This window comes from Eutrigla gurnardus (genome assembly GCF_963514095.1).
Source record: "Eutrigla gurnardus genome assembly, chromosome: 15".
In the NCBI taxonomy this organism is placed as follows: Eukaryota; Metazoa; Chordata; class Actinopteri; order Perciformes; family Triglidae; genus Eutrigla; species Eutrigla gurnardus.
In genome coordinates this window covers 5097717-5116941 of record NC_139938.1, presented here as the reverse complement: position 1 = coordinate 5116941, position 19225 = coordinate 5097717, and the positions used below count along the sequence as shown (strand labels likewise).

At 40.4% G+C, this 19225-nt stretch overlaps 1 protein-coding gene across 6 annotated transcripts; it reads left to right on the top strand.

Moving 5' to 3' along the window:
* The first annotated feature begins 212 nt into the window (after positions 1-212).
* On the top strand, positions 213-12755 carry LOC311025839 (uncharacterized protein). 6 transcript variants are annotated; one of them, XM_084028971.1, is made up of 19 exons: positions 213-373; positions 1416-1463; positions 2025-2090; positions 2825-2878; positions 4196-4254; positions 5057-5342; positions 5420-5460; positions 5564-5855; positions 6199-6242; positions 6669-6927; positions 7746-8024; positions 8656-8714; positions 8817-8887; positions 9001-9215; positions 10389-10639; positions 10724-10852; positions 11137-11272; positions 11409-11438; positions 11850-12755. In XM_084028971.1, exons 2-19 carry the CDS (start codon positions 1454-1456, stop codon positions 12122-12124), a joined length of 2556 nt encoding a protein of 851 aa, XP_083885097.1. In that variant the 5' UTR covers positions 213-373; positions 1416-1453; the 3' UTR covers positions 12125-12755. The 6 variants fall into 6 exon arrangements, 5 of the variants coding, with proteins under 5 accessions (XP_083885097.1, XP_083885096.1, XP_083885095.1 ...); XM_084028970.1 differs by having other exon boundaries at positions 8814-8887; XM_084028969.1 differs by having other exon boundaries at positions 4211-4254; positions 8656-8887.
* Positions 12756-19225: the final 6470 nt, after the last annotated feature.

Sequence of the window (19225 nt, the reverse complement as noted above, 5' to 3'; positions counted from 1 at the left end):
TAAAACCATACAGTAATATGACGTGATATTTGCTATGCGACTGCTAGTCACAGTCACTTTGAACAAGGATCTATTGAAGAAATTGGCAAACCCATAATTTTGATCATGTTTAACCGTTGCACCCGATATAAAAACTGCTTTCAACACCATTTTGGTAACTTCGGGCACCTTAACCGTAAGTGCAAGATGCGCAACAAGATTTCACAGCCAAGTAAACGGAGAAGAAGGCTCGAAGGGGAAGACAGACTTCAGACACTTTTTTCACTTTTCAAGAGAGCAACAGAGTGCTGTCAACTTAGCGATCAATGATTTGCCGCAATCATAAAACAGTGGACGGACTCTGACAGCTGAAGTTACGAGCTGTTTAAAAAAGGTTTGTAAAACGACATTTACGCTTCTTCTTTTTGTTCTTTTCTTACTTTCACTTTCGTAGTTTGAACTTCTTGTCGGATTTTAACGTTAAAACTGTGTGAGAACGCTTTCCTGATGACATCACCGTTGTTACTAATGATGCATTAACTAAACTGAGATGTTTTCACCAAACCATTTGACAGTTTGACAGATTGACAGATTCGAACTTCCGGGATCAATAAATCTGAAGTGAAACGTTTTTCAAACACAAATGATGCCTCTGTCTCACTAATATCATAGACTACGAGCTACAAGGACCAAAACCCCGATTTTCTTTTACAAAAATAAGCCGTCCTCCGAGCAGAACGGAGAACATTGATCTCTATTCGCAGCCGGCCGCCGGGCGAGTGCGCAGGGACCGTCTGCAAATTCCAAGACAAGAGCAAGACGCTGCAAACAAAAATCAATAACTCCACTGTTATACAGTACAGAGACTCCAAAATCACTACACACATCAAGGGTCTCCTTATGGTCATACTACAACAGCTGTTTTGAAAATATGTGCCTTTTTATAATTTTGGTGATTTTTGAATGGTATTAATCATTAATATCTTCCTATATTACATTAATCAATAACTCCACTGTTACACAAGACAAGATATTCATGATTAATACCAATTTAAAAAATGACCATGTGTGTAGTGATTTTGGAGTCTCTGTAAGAACAAGGTTTTTTGTTGAGGTTGAGCAATGGTGCAACTTGATCAGTCAGTAACGGAGCATCACAAGCTCGTTCTGTGCCATGCACTCCTCTGGAAGTTTTAATTTTGGCTGTGCCTCTATAATCAGACACATTCCTATATTGGTATTTTTTTAATGATTTAATTTGGTTTCGGCGTGTCATTTAACTGAGCCTTAATGTGTTTACCTGTGTTGCTTTTCTTGGCGTTCTGATTGTTATAGTCAGACAGCATTCTGTCAATGAGGTAAGTGTTCACGAGACAACAGGTCTGCATAAAGCCTGTGAACAAGAAGTGTTAATATTCCCTCATTTTATTTTACAGCTACTTGATCCTCAGTGGCAGCGACTGGTAGAAAAACAATGGCCAAAGGTAGGAGTGCCGGTATTCTCTCACACATCTGTTACTCAAAAAAGCAGCACAAGAACATGCATCATGTACAAATGTAGTGACGAATACAATCCGATTATATAATGGAGTGTAAGAGAAAGAGTTCAATAGCTAAAAACAAAGCAAACTGAAAATAAAATACAGTGGAGAGACTTTTTCCAAATCTATATCAATATATTTGATTTACAGCCACAAACTGAGGCGGACGTCAAGTGTTGAGTGAGACACACAAGCACATTGTTGGTTTTGCTCTTTTCATAATGATTTTTTTAACCGTAAGAAAAAAAGTAGAATAACATCAGTCTTATCCTTGAAGGTCTTTTTCACTTAAAACAAAAAATATTTTTTGTAGCCAGGAAGATGTAGAGCATTAAGTGCATCAAGAGCATTTGAGAAGTCTGAACCGTAAGTCTATTTGTGTGTGTGTGTGTGTGTGTGTGTGTGTGTGTGTGTGTGTGTGTGTGTGTGTGTGTGTGTGTGTGTTTGTGTGTTGAAAACAGGAGTAGACATAAGCAATTTTAATTTTCCATGAATTTGTTTCAGCTACCGGACCCTTAACCCGAACAGGAGTTCCTGGTGTTGATCCTGAGGGGAAAGATGAACGTGCAGGTAATATGACATCTTTGTACCAAATGCCTTTCAGGCTGTCTGTGATCAGTCGCTGATCAGATTGTCTGGAAACCCAGAATCTGAATAGTATTTGTGCTTCGTTACTTCCCACCTCTGATTAAGGACCTCATGATTTATGAATTTTAAACTGAGTTACAGACGTCTCTGTCCGAATGTAAATCTATAGGACAAATTAAGTGCAGCAAGGGCATTTGAGAGCTCTGTACCTGTGTGTGTGTTTAAAAAAGTAGTAGGCATAAACACTAGACTGATCCATCATTGTGCAATTGTTGTGGGATCCTTGACTGGAGTTCATGCTGGTGGTTTCGAGCTGCATGGTGGACTGACGGGAGGTAATATGACGTCTTTGCACCAAATGCCTTTCAGTTTGTCTGTGATCAGTCGCTGATCAGATTGTCTGGAAACCCAGAATCATAATTTGAAAAAACTCCTAATTTAACCGTTCGCCTGGCTCAGTCCAAAGTTTAAAAACCTTCCAACCTAAGTAAGACGCTAAATCTTGTTGAATTGGTACAATAAAAACAAACTTTGGAGGGACAAGTTGTTCTCCTGTGCCTCCAGTCTTTATTGTGTGTGTTTGTGTGTGTGTGTGTGTGTGTGTGTGTGTGTGTGTGTGTGTGTGTGTGTGTGTGTGTATGTTGAAAACATTAGCAGAAATTAACACTATGATCGTTCAAAATTGTGCAATTTTTATTTTCCTAAATTTGTTTCAGCTCGACTCAAGATTGCAGTTCCTGAGGTTGATGACGAAGGTTTAGTGACGGGAGGTAATATGACATCTTCTCAGCAAATACCTTTCAGTGTGCCGCTCTTCCCCTCTTCAGATCCACCCGTCGCTCCACCTCAGTCCAAATATGGTCACGTCCGTTCAGTGGTTGCAAAACCTGTTCACTGGTTGCAAAACCTCCAAGATGGCAACGGTCAAAATGCCGACCTCGAGGCTTCAGAACCGTAGTCCACACACCAACGGGTGACGTCACCACCATGACGTCCGCAGGAAATCACACAAGCCAGGAAGTGAAGTGATCTGAAATAAGGGGAGAGATGAGTGACAAAATAAAACAGGAAAGACTAAACATGAATGAGTGATTTGAAGCTCCGAACCGAATGTCAGGGCGGAACTATGCAAACATATCTCGTTGATATTGTACAGTGTTACGTAAGAAAAGGGAAAGCACGTCAGCTAAAGTAGACTTACGTTGTTCCTGCACAGTAAAAGTCCCATAAGGACGGATCAGATAAGCCTGATTGGTCTATTCGTCTCTGGGGGCGTGTACCAAAGTTTGATTGACACTTTTCTGGCCTTGCACTTTTGGCCCATGAAAGTTCCCTTTGAATTGACCAGGTGGAGACGATGGCGTCTGTTATAGAGCTGCTTTTGGAAACGCTGCCTGATTTGAGTCAGAAAATCAAGAGCTTCAAGAAGATTCTCAGTGAAACCGACCTCCGCAAACGTTCCACAGACATTCCGGAGACAACAGTAATACAGGACACAGGCTTTTTATGGTGTTAACCTGCAGCCGACAGTCTATGGAGACGATCAGGGAGGTTTGAGAGACTATGAAGTGCAGAGGTTGTCAGACAGCAGACCAAAAGGAAAAAGACCAAAAACTAGCCCTTAAAGTATCCACATGACATTAAGACATTTATATAGCAGCAAACAACGATTTGCTATGAAGAGTTAGTGGAGTAAAAGTACAGATATGTTTGAAAATGTAGGGAGTAACAGTAAGACGTTGTCCATGAAATAAATACTAAAGTACAGATACCTGAAAATTCTACTTAAGTTTACCTCCCACCTCTGATTAAGGACCTAATGATTTAAACAAAGGCTATTCAGGTGTTTTTACTGGGAGGTTGATTTAATCTTATAATTAAAAAAGATAATTATAAAGAGTTAGAGTCTCAGTCTGAATGTAAATCTATAGGAAGTGTAAGTGCAGCGAGAGCATTTGAGACATTTATCAGGTGAAACCGGTAATTGATCTTTAGGATGTTAATAAGGAGATTTTCAGTTTATTTTGCATTGACATGTAACATTATAATTCTTCTATTCTGACAGTGATTATGTGATCATTTTACAGTTCCTTTCTCTTCAGAGCTATACTGTGTGGATGAACATTGTCCTGTGCTGATCCAGAAGGTGAGTGATGTAACGTCTGACTTGGATTCTAAAACAATGGATTTGTCTACATTGATTGATCTTTTCTCTGGTTTAGATCATTAACTGCATCTCTTTGGGTTTTGGGCTGTTGGTCAGACAAAACATTTGAAGATATCAATGTAGATGTAAGGGAATAGTGATACCATTTTCTGAAATATTATAGACCAAATTATATAACTAAAGTTAATAAATGAAGGGAAGAATCGGCAGATTCATCAATGATAGAACTGGTACTGTATAAAATAAAGGTTCTGGTATTGTTGTCAACCACAACAGAGCAAAGACAGCCGTTGGGCTGAATGTTATTACGCCTAGAAAAATAGTTCTTTACATGAACTGAATTTAAAGCTAGAGAGGATTTTAACTACGAGGTGGGTTTTAGCTAAACTTGACATTTTCAGGTAAATTCTGTAACGTTTATTGAATATGAACAAAATGTAAACAAACTGTAAACAGATGACCGATGTTGTTGATGGACAGTGACATGTAGTAACACTGGTATGATCCTTTAAGCAGGATATAAAATAAAAGTCAGGAACCCGTTGACAGAAATACAGTAGTTATAAAAGAGAAGTTGCCAAAGAAATATGTACATCTACAGTCAGTAAACAGTCAAGTGGACCAACATCAGTTGTTTCACTATCTTGTGAAGTTTGGATGATGTTCTCCACATCCATGTTTCTAAAACAGACATTGATGATATTTTAAGAGTAAAATCTATAATCATCCCAGCAGAGAAATTTAACTTTTGCTTCATGATCATTTCCTTTGAATTTTCCAGGCGGAGACGGCAGCGTCTATTATAGAGCTGCTTTTGGAAACGCTGGCTGATTTGAGTGACGGGGAGCTTGGGAATTTCAAGAAGGTCCTCTCGTCTAAAACTGACTTCCGACGTCAGTTTAAGGTCCCATCCATGTCGTTTGAGATAACAGGACATCAGGACATGGTGTTTCTAATGGTGTTGCGCTACAACGAAGAGGCTGTGAATGAGACCAAGGAGGTTTTGGAGAAGATTAACAGGACTGATGTGGTGCAGAGGCTGTCAGACAGCAGCTCAGGACCCAAAAGTAATAACAATAAAGACAAAAACATTTCAAAATCCCCAAAATGTTGACTCAATGACTTTTACCACTTTTCCCCTCAGAGCAAGACTCAGGTGAACACCGGTCTGGATTGATCAGGAAAGTGAGTAATGTTAAATCTGTCTGAGTACAACACAGCTTTCATTCACCTAATGCAGGTTAATTCATCGTTTACATATTTATTTAATGAACGTTTTATTTTTCAGATAGCGACAAGAGTAGCTGTTCAACAGCTGATTTTGGAAACCCTGAATGATTTGGATGATCCGATGTTTCAGACATTCAGGAGTTTCATGATGGTGATTGTCCGTCAGAATAGCCTCTCATACTTCCCATTCATACAGAGACACATTTATAGGAATAACAGAAGGATGACTGTGTATGATATGATGGAGAACTACGGCCAACAGTCTGTGAAGTTTACCAGGGAGGCTTTTAAACAAATGAACAGGACAGATCTGATGCAGAGGTTGCCAAAGCCCAGTTCAGGACTCACAGGTAAGACATAAGCCCCTTTACGCCGCCTTCTCGTTGCAGGATGATCACTCCTTCTTTCTTTTTGGTGTCAAAGCTACAGAGACAGAATGGAGGCGTGGTAGCGGCGTTATGCCACAAAGTCCAGTATAAATGGTGCGATTGTAAAGATTAAAACAAAAACACAACATAATCATGTGTCTAATAAATACTTTTTATAGTTCATATTCAAAAAAAGGTAAATCTGATTGAGTTCTGTGTTTTGTACTGAAATTGTTTTCTTTTCTTTTGAATCAACTGTGCCTCATTAAAAGTGATTGTTAGTGATTCAATTAGATTTGAGTTATTTAATGTCTTTTCTCCTCAGAGCAACACTTTGTGGATGAACATCAACCTACACTGTTGCTGAACGTGAGTGTGACTATTTTATATTTTAAATCATCATAAATGATGACACAAACCAAACAGTGAGTGTTTTAAATTGCCTCTCACAGCGTTAATGCTGAGCTCTTAATTAATAATGTTATGATGGAAAAGAGAGAAAACCGTTTCTTTGAGCTCCTGTTACAGAAACATGATGTGTTGAGATCAGAAAGGAGTAATTAATTAACATGAATCAAAGGACTCATATTTGGCTTCGATGTTAAGAAATAAAAACACTTAATACTTTTAAAAGAAAATGAAATCAGTAGAAAAGAAATTATTGTATCATTGTCTTGAGTAATCATGCAGAAAAAAATAATCTTATAACATTTACACTCGATGTCTATAACACTGACAAAATGCGAATAAATTAATCTTTAACCGTCCCAATTGGGAAATTACACATTTACACAGGATTTGAAAAAGATTCTTTTGGAAACAGTGAAGACTTTGAGTGAGGAGGACCTGAAGAAATTCAAGTGGTTGCTGAAGCTAACACTCTTCACGAAGAGGGTCCGACACATGGAATGGGAAACATCGCACAGCACAGACCTACTGGTGGAACAGATGGTGGAGATCTGTGGTTTGCAGTCTTGGGAGGTGACCATTGACATTTTAAGGGACACGAACAGGACTGATCTGGTGACGGGAATGTCCAACTCAGGATTCAAAGGTCGGACAGAAAAATGTGAATATATTTTAAAGAAAGTGGTTAAAACTTTATTTTACCGCCCATGAAAAATGTTTTAAAATTAATAAAAAGGGCAGCAAAGCAATAACATGCAGCATCAGCCAATTGAATCCAGCCTCTTTGATTTTCGTGACGTCACTGGAATTAATTTGGTGTAATTATTATTATTAACAGTAAAATACAGAACATCTAGGCCAAATAATCACATTTTGCCAATGACTTTAATCAACACCTCTGTTAGGATAAGATAAACCTTTATTAGTCCCACGGCGGGGACATTTACAGGATTACAGCGGCAGAGAGGATAGTGCATCAACAAGAGGCAAAACAGAATGTAATAAATAACAGATTTAAAAAAAATACTACTATTTAAAAATGTAATCAAGGACAGACTGAGTAGTTGAGTTCACATTATTGTACGCATGAAACAGAATATATGAAATTTTGATGTTGTTATTGTACATGAATGACAATTGAGGAATGGTTGAATAATTGTCATTGGTATGATCAGGCTAATGGGTGCCGTGTTTATTGTGCAATATTATTGTGGATTGGTACACAATGAAACTTATTAAATATTTTGAAACAATTTTCACATTATAATCTTATCAAAGGAAGTATTTGTTGAATGGCTTCTGCATTGAGTGAGTAGAGTGTTAATGAATCTGTTATTGATTTTAAGGATGTCATAAAGAAGCAGAATATGTTATTTTCTAATTATTTATATTTTGTTCAAAAGCAACCTAGTCTTTTAAAGTCTGATTTGGAATCAGTCAGTAATTTTCTCTTTTCTTCCTCAGAGAAAATGTCTGTCTCGCTGAAGCTTTCGGAAACGCTGGAAGTTTTCAACTACGATGAGCTCGAGGTCTTCAAGCATGTCTTGCAGGACAGTAAAATGGAGAAAGGCCTCCCAAGAATCTCCAGACAGAGAATGGAGCTGGCAGACAAAGCCGGAATAGTGGAGCTGATGATGGAGACTTACGGCCAACAGGCTTTGGAGGTGACCAAGGAGGTTTTAACGCAGATGAACAGGAGTGATCTGGTGCAGAGGTTGCCAGACGTTAGGTCAGGATCCAAAGGCAAGTTAGTTTTTGTTTATTTCACTTTAATGCCTTTTGTTTTTTCTTAAATCCAATTGCATGTGGACGGTCAAACAGCCATTTGAATTTGTGGTTTGAAGAACGTCCGTTGAAGCACTTGCTTCGATTACAGTCATTCACTGTAGGAGTGCCAAGAAATGTTGTTTCCACATTCATTGTGCTTTGAGGATGCATCGTAATCACTTTGGTGATCCTCAGACTTTTCCTTGAATTATTATTCTCCAGGACTTTAATTGCAACACAAAAAGGCTGCCGAACTAACTACATAATGATGACGATTTGTAAACACTGTAGCTGCTCCATCAACACTTAAAATGACATTTAGACATAAATACAGCAGCGACCTTGTTGATGGACCACAGACAGTCTCTGGTTCCTCCACATAGAACCTCACATTAGACCCAACCAGACTATCGTAGACCTCTGCAAGACCACAGACCGCTACAATAGGTTTTTTGTCTCCATTTCTGATTCGGTGACGACGGAGGAGAATCTCAGTGCTGACAGGCTTTCCCCCTCATGCTAATTATTCACTTGAAATATTTCAAGTTAAAATACCATATTATCACATGACCTTATATATCAAAATAACAATTTGAAACAAATTCAGACATGTCTTCACAAGGGCCTCCGGGACGCATGGAGCTTGAGGGTGATGGAAGCGTTATGGTAATCCTCACATCAGTTCATCACTTTCATTTGTTCATTTATGTGATGTTGCAAAAAGCCCCATCTCCACTTATGTGCAAACATCTTTGTCCTCTGCAGCAGGACTGCAGCGACTGGGCTAAAGTTGAACCTGACGTGAACAGTGCAGATGCAGATGAGGCTCCGACGTACAGGTGAAAAAAGAATAAGGTCCTAAATCCTGCATCACAGCAAACTGGAACTATATTCTAGGGATATATGTTCATCTTTTTTATTTTATTTGTTATTTTTCCACGGCTTGCTGTAGCCTACAGTCTGACGCAGGAAACTTTGAATGCAGCGTCTCTGGCTTGCGCTGGGTCTGCAAGGAAAAGGTCAGCTTAAAGTATCAGTTCTGCTCTTGGGAAGGACATATGGAGAGGATGGAGTGGATGCAATACATGCCTGCAGGTCCCCTAATGGACATCACAGTCATCGCCGGGAAGCTATTTGAAGTACAGCTGCCACACTGGATCTGCATAGGTAAGTATGCAGAACTTGTGTTTTTAAAGGTCCCATATTATGAAAAACAGGTTTTCTCTGGTCTCTTCACCTCTAAACTGGTCCTCCCTGAGCCTGTCAAGTCCCAGGATGAGGAAAACAAGCAATTCCTGGTCCATGGTCTCTGCAGCCCACCCACTGGAAAAACGGCGCTCCTACAGACTGTTCAGATTCAGCTCCTGTTGTCACGTAACGAAAGGAGTCATTTGCATGAACCAAACTCCTCTGATGATAGGAGATATCGGAGAGCAGGGGGGAAGAGCGCAGCCCAACAGCAGGGAGAGCGCGGCCCGACGGGGACGGAGAGCGCGGCCTAACAGCGCAGACCGACAGCAGGGACGGAGAGCACAGCCCGACAGCGCGGACGGAGAGCGCAGCCAGACAGCGCGGACGGAGAGCGCAGCCAGACAGCGCGGTCGGAGAGCGCAGCCTGACAGCGCGGACGGAGAGCGCAGCCTGACAGCGCGGAGAGTGTAGCCAGACTTACCGGTCGTGGCACTGGGTGATCTGGCTGGTTCTCCGTGAATAAATCCTGGTGCGGGTGAAGCTGGAGACAATCCTCCCTCTGTCTCACGCGCTCTGATGCGTCTTCACTGCTGCCTCCGGTCAGACAGAACCCGGGGGCGCGTGTCCGACAGAGCGCCGTGCACGACGGTCCGGGTCTGGTCTCTTCATTTCATTTTTAATGACGTGTTAGCTTGTTTGTATGTGCTAACCACTTCACATCGGACTGCTTCAGTAACGAGGGTCAGTACAAAGCTGGCTTTGCCTCGACACTGACCCTCGTTAAAGGATCGGTCCCAACCATACGGGACCCAGCAACTTCACCTGAGCCACATAGGCGAGCCATAGCGATACAGCCATGTAAACATTGGCGCATGCTCTGCTAGCGGCATCGTCTCCGTGGCTCTTCAAGTAAAATGACAGATGACAGACGGAGCTCATTAGCATTTAAAGGTGCAGGCAAAGAAACAGCCTGTTCTCAGCAGAGCTCATTTGAGCAACTTTTTGACAGCTGAAATTCAGGACCACGGATGGGTTTGGGGCAATGCATATCGAATACAGTGTTGTTGGACCTCTGACAGCTGTGTGGAATTGATGAAAAACAGTATAAGCTGATGCAATCCTTATGTTATGTGCTCTTATGTTGTGCAGACGACAACCCTGAAATATGGGAGAAGTTTGCAGTCCTGCACATAGAGGACTGTGGAGATGTCGTGGAGAAAGCGTCCGAGGTGACATCTCACCACGTCAAACTGTCTGAACCAGTTTTCTCTCCGAGAGCGATCCTGATGAAAGTTGGCTTTCCAGTGAAGATACTGTGTGATGTGTTAATCTACAAGATCAACACAGCATTCCTCACACTCCATGTTTATCTGATCCCACGTGATCCTGGTCTACAACAGGTTATTTCATATCTTACTGTCACTAATGCCACAAATCACGTGATGAAAACGCAGCACAGGCAATTCAGGTTTTTGTCCCAACAGCAACTGGACAAGAGGAAATTATCCAACGGAAACAAAGTCATCGAAAAGCCGCCGCCACAGGAGTACCTGAAAATGCAAGATCGTTTCATCCTCACAGCAGATTTCCACGGTGCAGAAGTTCGTCCTGAAGTATGTTTGACTGAAATAAGATAATTTTAGTGCTTCGAACCTAAAATCAAGCTTTTTATTTAAATATCTATGAACAATGTGAGCATTATGTTATTATGAATATTTAAATAACACATTTAAATATCTGAATCATGACATTTTACCAATATTTGGCAGTTATATTCATAATTTTTGACCCTTTCTGTTCATGTCTTTGTAAACAAAAAAATGTACTGATCGCTGTTGCAAACTTCGGATGCTGAAAGTCTAACTTCCTTTTCCCATATTTTATTTTTTTCCCTCAGAACTTAAAGCTCATATATGAAAGCAGTAGGCCAAATTTCTCCGAAGTGTTCATAAGAAATCCAGACGCAGACTTTGCACTCAAGCTCAAACACAGTAAAGAGCTTCAGACAGTATGGGACCAAACAATTCGAAAAGGTCAGATTTAAATAATATCACGAGAATTCATCTGCACAGCCTATTCAACACTTTTCACTTTCACCGTCACTCAAATATGCATCATGAGTGAAGCAATAATATGTCTCTTTTCTTTTCCTCCTTGTTTCATTTTCAGAAGAATACCAAAACACCGGTCACATACAAGGTAAGATATTTCAGATAGACTGGTTACCCGTCTGTCTCTACATGTCAGCCCTGTGATAGACTGGTTACCTGTCTGTCTCTACATGTCAGCCCTGTGATAGACTGGTTACCTGTCTGTCTCTACATGTCAGCCCTGTGATAGACTGGTTACCTGTCTGTCTCTACATGTCAGCCCTGTGATAGACTGGTTACCTGTCTGTCTCTACATGTCAGCCCTGTGATAGACTGGTTACCTGTCTGTCTCTACATGTCAGCCCTGTGATAGACTGTCCAGGTGAACCCTGCCTTCGCCCAATGATAGAATACAGGATAAGCAGTGGACGATGGATGGGTAGATTTCTTAAATGTTATAGAAAGTGATGTCACCAGGTAGGCTGTTGACCTGAATCCAATTCTTTTTCTTTCCCTCTAGCCTCAGGCAATCACTTCGTGGATAAACACCAGTGTGATCTGATCGACAGAGTGAACAATATTGAACCAATCTTGGATCATCTCCTGAGAGAAGGTGTAATCCAGCAAGAATTTTATGACAAAATGTCTGCCATTCCAACCACTCGGGAGAAGATGAGAAAACTCTACGGAGGTCCCCTGAATGCAGCCGGACGCAACGGAAAAGACATCTTCTTCAAAATCCTCGAGGAGAAAGAGCCTTTTCTCGTTGCCTGTCTCAAGAAGAAGAACTCATAAATACTGTGTTGAATTCGCCTGTTTTCTGCATCGCAAAGCAAGAAATTAGCTCAAATTGTTAACACAAACTTGAATGTCGATATCAGCACAGGAACTACAGGGAGCCTTCACATGCACATCCTGGGGGCAATAAAAGCCTACACACAGGTCCAGCAACAGGTATCGTTTACTGGTAGGAACCATGAGGAATTCCTAGTTTTACACCGTCAAGCTGATTAAAGCTACTAAAACATTGCATCTACCGTATGTTTGTTGTTGTGAGTTTGTCTCTTTTTGGGGGGTGAACCAGGGTCTAATGCAGGACTTTAATGCCAAAATGGACTGTCCCATCCATAGTCAGGCTTATGTTCTATTGTTGCTTTACATTATGAACTAATATTTGACCCCTAAACGTAGATTAATCTCACAGCTATCTTCCTTTGGGTCCTGAGCTGATCGACAAATACTTATTTTCCACCATCATTTACAAATAAATTCTTTAAAAATCCTACAATGTGATTTCCAGGATTTTTTTTTCACATTCTGTCTCTCACATTTGAAGTGTACATATGATGGAAATTACAGACCTCTGTCATCATTTTAAGTGGGAGAACTTGCACAATCGGTGGCTGACTAAATACTTTTTTGCCCCACTGTATTCTGTTATAGGGATCAAGACCTTATGAGTTTCCCAGATTAATATGAGATTTGAGTCCAAAAGTTACATGAATAAGTACAAGCATAAAATAAATGAGACAAGGACTCAACTCCTCTTTACAGAAGGACCATACAGAGGAAACATCAGGTCTACATTTATGAATAAAGTCATTGCATGGGTAATATCGGTGTAAAATTTTAATATAATTTTCTTTCTATTGGGGACAAAAAATCTATTGAATTCATTCCAAATATTCCTGCCAATGTTAGGAAACACTACTTTCCAACGATGAAAGGAAATAGGACACTGACTTTGATTGGAAGTCATTACACCTCTGATATGAGCATTATTACATGAACGTTCCTCGACAACCTTTCCACCCAGCCACAATCTAGGAATCTTCCCTACGAAAGGATCATATAATAGTGACGCTTTAATGAGAGTCAGCAAACTGGTGGATATACTTTTGAGTACTCTGGAATGTTGAGTTCGAGAAATGTCTAATCCTCTTTATTGGATCATTTCTTCATAGCTAGGTCCCTCCTATCATTTAGAAGTTCAGAAATGAACACTATACCATGATCGTACCACTCCTTCAAAAATAGGGTCTTATTTCTCTGTACAACATGTTGATTGTTCCATAAAATACACGTGTGTGGGGAGAAGTTGTGCTTGAAAGCAATCGTCCATGTCTCAAGGGCTTGTTTGTGAAAGTTAGCCAGATTGACAGGTAGTTTACCTGGGATAAAATTACAGGAAAGCAAAAACCTTACTCCACCACACTTGTCAAACATCATGTTGGGAATAAAAAAACATGGGGAATTATTATGAACTAAACAATGTTTTAGCCAATTAATCTTAAATATTCTATTAATGGTTTGAAAATCCAAAACATTAAGGCCTCCTACTGAATATTGTCTAATAAGTGTTTCCTCTTTACATACTAGCTGCACAAGTTTTCTGGTCAACATATAAAGATAAAGCTGGATATACCAATCTGGATAAACCTTCCGCCTGAGAAAGTAAAACACGGCCCAAAACGGTCAGGTCTCTTTGCAACCAACAGTTAAAAATGGTTTTGGTTATTGCAACTTTTGCAATGAACAGTCATTATTTCACATTATTTCACACTCTTCATTAATACTGAGGCCTGATGCAAAAGAGAAAGCTTTAACGGCGTCTATAATGATGGGTATTTGAAGCTCATTTTGAAGGAATAAACAAGTATCATCAGCCAGCTGGCTAATGGTTAGAAGATTGTCACCTATCTTCATACCTTCTACACCTACGCAGTTGACAATATACAAATTAAGAAGTTCTGCAGCAATCAAAAACAAAAACGGTGAAATAGGGCACCCTTGTCTAAAGCCCAAGTTATGCTTCCGCGTCGACACAACGCAAGGGGGCTTGCGGACCCCTTACGTCCTTGCGGACCCCCTTACGTCCAACGCAAGGGCCTGACGTGCACCTCCCAAAAATCCTAGACGCGCGTCGAGGCGACGCAACACCAACGCAGCGGCATTGGCTGTGATTGGTCCGCTAACTACATCCGCTGGAGACCGCTATCCGGTTTCCACTCATAAACACCGCCATTTAAACTTTTAAAAGGCTACTTTTATTGTTTGCACCTCGTTTTATTGTTTGCACCTTGTCGCTTTTGCACAAAGAAATAAAACACCAAGTTCTGAAAAATAGTGGATGTTTAAAGCCGGAAAGTAAACAAATACGCTATAACGAGGCTAACGACGATATACGTCAAGAGTCTCGGTCGGTCGGTCAGTCTTTACAAAAAACGTGGCGCCCTTTACCGGTGTGGCATTGAATTGCATTTCGACACGTAAACCCAACGCAGAACCATCATGGTCTCCAAGCAACTGCGAGGCCGTTGCGTGGCCGTTGCGTGATCACTACGCGGAAGCATAATCAGGGCTTAATCCCCTGCTTGACATCAAAATGAGGAGAAGTGCCATGTACTTAGGATACTATTAATGTTAGTATAGAATGTACTTGATATTTCTGAAGTTCTCTTCAAACCCAAAATATCGTAAAGCCTCCAGAATGAAAGAATGTTCAGCTTTGTAAAAGTCCAAAAACAGTTTCAATGACTTGTCATCAAATAGTTCTGGGTAATCTAAAATAGTTCTGGGTAATCTAAAAAAAAACAGCCGGATATTGTTAGAAATGTGCCGACCTTTCATAAATCCAGACTGTGTTGCAGAAATTATTTCTTCCAAACAAAATTTGAATCTTTTAGCAGATATTTGTAGTCTGAATTAAGCAAGGTAATAGGTCGCCAATTATCAAGAAATAGAAGATCTTTGTTTGGTTTTGGAAGAAGAGATATTACGCCTTGCTTCATAGAAACTGTCAACTCCTTATTCTTGGCACAATCTACAAAGGCTTCCAAAAGCATGTGTTTTATATCTTCCCAAAAGGTTACATAAAATTCACAAGGCAATCCATCTGGACCAGGACTTTTATTAAGTGGCATTTTTGTAACAACAGACTGTAATTCATTTAATGTTATTGGACTTTCACAAAGCTCACAATTTTCTACAGATATTTTTGGTAGAAAAAGGGTTTACTTTGTCAAAAAATACACGACAAGCATAAGGGTCAACGGAGGATGTGTATAACTACTGATAAAAGTTTGAAATAAATGAGGAAATGGCCTTCTCATTCTCAGAGAGATTGTTATATATCACTATATAATGCAGAAATTTTCCTTGCCTTGCCACGTTTTTTTTCTCCAAACTAAAGAAGAAGGAAGAATTCTTTCTCCGTGTTCTAACCACCTGGCTCGAGATCTTATGAAAGCTCCTTTCGCTTTAGTCTGGAAAAAAAGATCAAATTTTTCCCTTAATGAATTGTAACCTCTCTTTATCCTCATTGTTTGGAAAAGGCATTTTTAAGATATCCTTCATCTCTTTTATATTGTCAGTATAATCCTTGTTTATATCTTTTGAATGCTGCTTCCCGTAACATATTGAGAAACGTTGGCATTCACGTTTAAATAACTCCCATTTTGAAGTAGGCGTAACTTCAGATATTGACTGGAATTTAGTAATAATTTCCCTGATACCTGAGCAGTAAGCGGAGTGTTTTAGAAAGGAAGAGTTTAATTTCAAATATCCAGGTTTGCTACGAAGGGTAGAATTTGAATTTGGAAAAGAAATATAAATACCTGCATGGTCTGTTAAAGCAGCAGCAGTAATATTACATGTTTGAACCAAAGGGGCTAAATTATCAGAAATGAGCCACAAATCTAACCGGGATCTTTACGTTAAATCAGATTTGAACCAAGTATAGAGGTTTGTAGCGGACCCCAGCTGAAGACGATTGAAGCGCACTGATGTTTTTAACAAAGACTTTTATTTATGTTCGGCCTTCATCCTTTTCCAAACAAATCCATCCTTCTTCATTTAAACACCGTAAAAGCTGTTGTAACAAAAATAAACAACAGTAAGCCCTTAATATAAATATACTGTTAAAACACACAAAATACACACAAACATTTAAACACTAACCATATGCAGTTAATTAACATTGGATAATTGACAGGTGAGGCGATCTCGGCGACCATTAAAGTAAACAAACATTTCATTCAAAAAAATAACTAAAGCCGAAATGTACATCCTCATCATACATAAACAACAAACAAAAATACCTTGTTCCCGCTCCAGCTAGGTGCTTATTATCCATACCCTAGATCAACCAGCTCAACTTCCGGTTTGGCCCACAATAAACAAAGCCCACCGGAAACAACCACCTTCCAACCATATATTTGTTTAAAGTCATTTACACTCCCACCAATCATGAGTGAATAATGGAACATGTACCTTGCATTCAACACGAATGATTTAAAAAACTGAAAGTGACCTTCATACAAATCCCATTTTACAGGTACAAGGCCTTTTAAAGCTTATACCATGTGAGACAAGAGACACAGTAGAGGAGAGAACATCATTAATATCATCATCATCACTTTGAACTGTTCAATACCTGCAAACGTGAGTATGATTAATTATTGTTATTGTAATAATAATTATTATTATTTAATTGCATTTGCATGTAGTTTTTTTTTCTATCGAACCGAATGGATATTTCATTTTTTTATTAAATTCAGTGCTTCCTAACGTCAATTAAGCACTCCTTCGACGTGCGCCCTTTACCGGTGTGGCATTGAATTGCATTTCGACACGTAAACCCAACGCAGAACCATCACGGTCTCCCAGCAACTGCGTGGCCGTTGCGTGATCACTACGCAGTGATCACGCAACGGCCACGCAGTTGCTTGGAGACCGTTTTGTAAAGACTGACCGACCGACCGAGACTCTTTATACGGTGCAGTATAATATCCAAAATATTAATAAAGATAAGTAATTATTAAAGATGGGCTGCATAGTGGTGTAGTGGGTAGCACTGTCGCCTCACAGCAAGAGGGTCCCGGGTTCGATCCCCGGGTTCCTTCTTTGTGGAGTTTGCATGTTCTCCCCGTGTAAGCGTGGGTTCTCTCTGGGTTCTCCGGCTTCCTCCCACAGTCCAAAGACATGCAGGATGGGGATAGGCTAATTGGTGACTCTAAATTGCCCGTAGGTGTGAATGTGAGTGTGAATGGTTGTTTGTCTCTACATGTCGGCCCTGTGATAGACATGGCGTCCTGTCCAGGGTGTACCCCCTGCGACCCTGAATACAGGATAAGTGGTAGAAAATGGATGGATGGATGGAATTAATAAAGATAACTCTTTCAGTTCACTGTGTTTTCTAGTAGTTCTTCTAGTTTTATATTGCTACTTTTAAGTTTACCGATTCAAATGTAAATGTAAATGAAACCTCTGATGCATCAACCTTATTTTTCTCTCTTTACTTTTACAGATGACCAAACCCAAGAACATCGGAGAGTGCCCCATTTGTGGCAAGGTGCTCAAACTGATTTCTAAACATTTGAGGGTCAGCCATGATGTACAAAATAAAAAGGAAAGGCTGATTTTGAACAATGTGGCCACGGGTCGGAACGTGGTGCCGGCGGGGCCCTGCCCACTCCCGCTTTGCATGTCCTACATATTACATCTGGAAAAACATTTGAAGACCCACACCGACCTCACCGTTAGTAGGCAGCAGAGGGAGTTGAGGTCCCTCAAAAGGGCGGCTGCCCTAAAGCTCCTCGCAGCCTTGAGGGCCACCAACCCCACGGTGTCCTGCTTGGACACCGTGGACGAGGAGGTGGACCCGGAGCAGGGGATTATAGGCATGTGCCAACGGCGAACGTGTCTGTATATGAGGCGGAGGAAAAGGGAGCTCGAGAAGGAAGTGGCCGACTTAAGGACGCTGAACTCTGACCTCTGCGTGAGTGAATTAAAAATACATAGCAATTATACATTCTATTCATGTTTGATATATTTGAATAACTCAATCATTACATTGTCAATAATTTGTAGTCCTGTTTTCTTTTGCTGTTTGTTTTTCCCTCTTCAGAGTTAGCTGAGGGAGCTGAGAGGGCAAAGGAGGAAGCCCAAGCCCCTGGCCCGGCCCCTTCCAGTCTCCTCCAGTGAGGAAGAAGATGAAGAGGAGCCGGAGCTGGAGGAAGAGGAGTGGGAGGAGGAGCAGGAGCCCCTGCAGTCCCCGCAGCCCCTGCACTCCCGGCAGCTCCTTCAGCAAAGGAGGAAGGCCAAGCCCCTTCCAGCCTCCTCCACTGAGGAAGAAGATGAAGAGGAGCCGGAGCTGGAGGAAGAGGAGTGGGAGGAGGAGGAGCAGGAGCCCCTGCAGTCCCCGCAGCCCCTGCACCTCCTTCAGCAAAGGAGGAAGGCCAAGCCCCTTCCAGCCTCCTCCACTGAGGAAGAAGATGAAGAGGAGCCGGAGCTGGAGGAAGAGGAGTGGGAGAAGGAGGAGGAGCAGGAGGAAGTGCCACACTGTAAGAAAAAAAATGTAAAGAAACGGTCAATGACTGTCAGCTACGGCTGCCAACCAAAAACCGTAAAATTAAAGTAAAATACCCTAATTCAAATAAAGTGCAAAAACATTATTATTACAGAAAATTTCATTAAATGTTCTGCAGGAAAATACCGTTATTTAACCGATTTTTCCTCAATTTTTATGATCAAACACCTTTAATAAAGTGACAATGCTAAAAGATCTGCAGAAAAATACTGTTATTTTACATAATTTTCCTAAATTACTACAATCAAACACCCTTAATAAAGTGAAAATGCTAAAAGATCTGCAGAAAAATACTTTTATTTTACATATTTTTCCTATTTTTTAATGATCAAACACCTTTAATAAAATGACAATGCTAAAAGTTCTGCAGAAAAATACCATTATTCTACAGATTTTTCCTAAATTATTACAATCAAACACCTTTAATAACAGTTAAAAACACCTTAAAAACAGTCAAATGACTGGCAGCTATGGCTGCCAAACAAAAATCCTAAAATTAAAGTAAAATATCTATAATAATACATCTA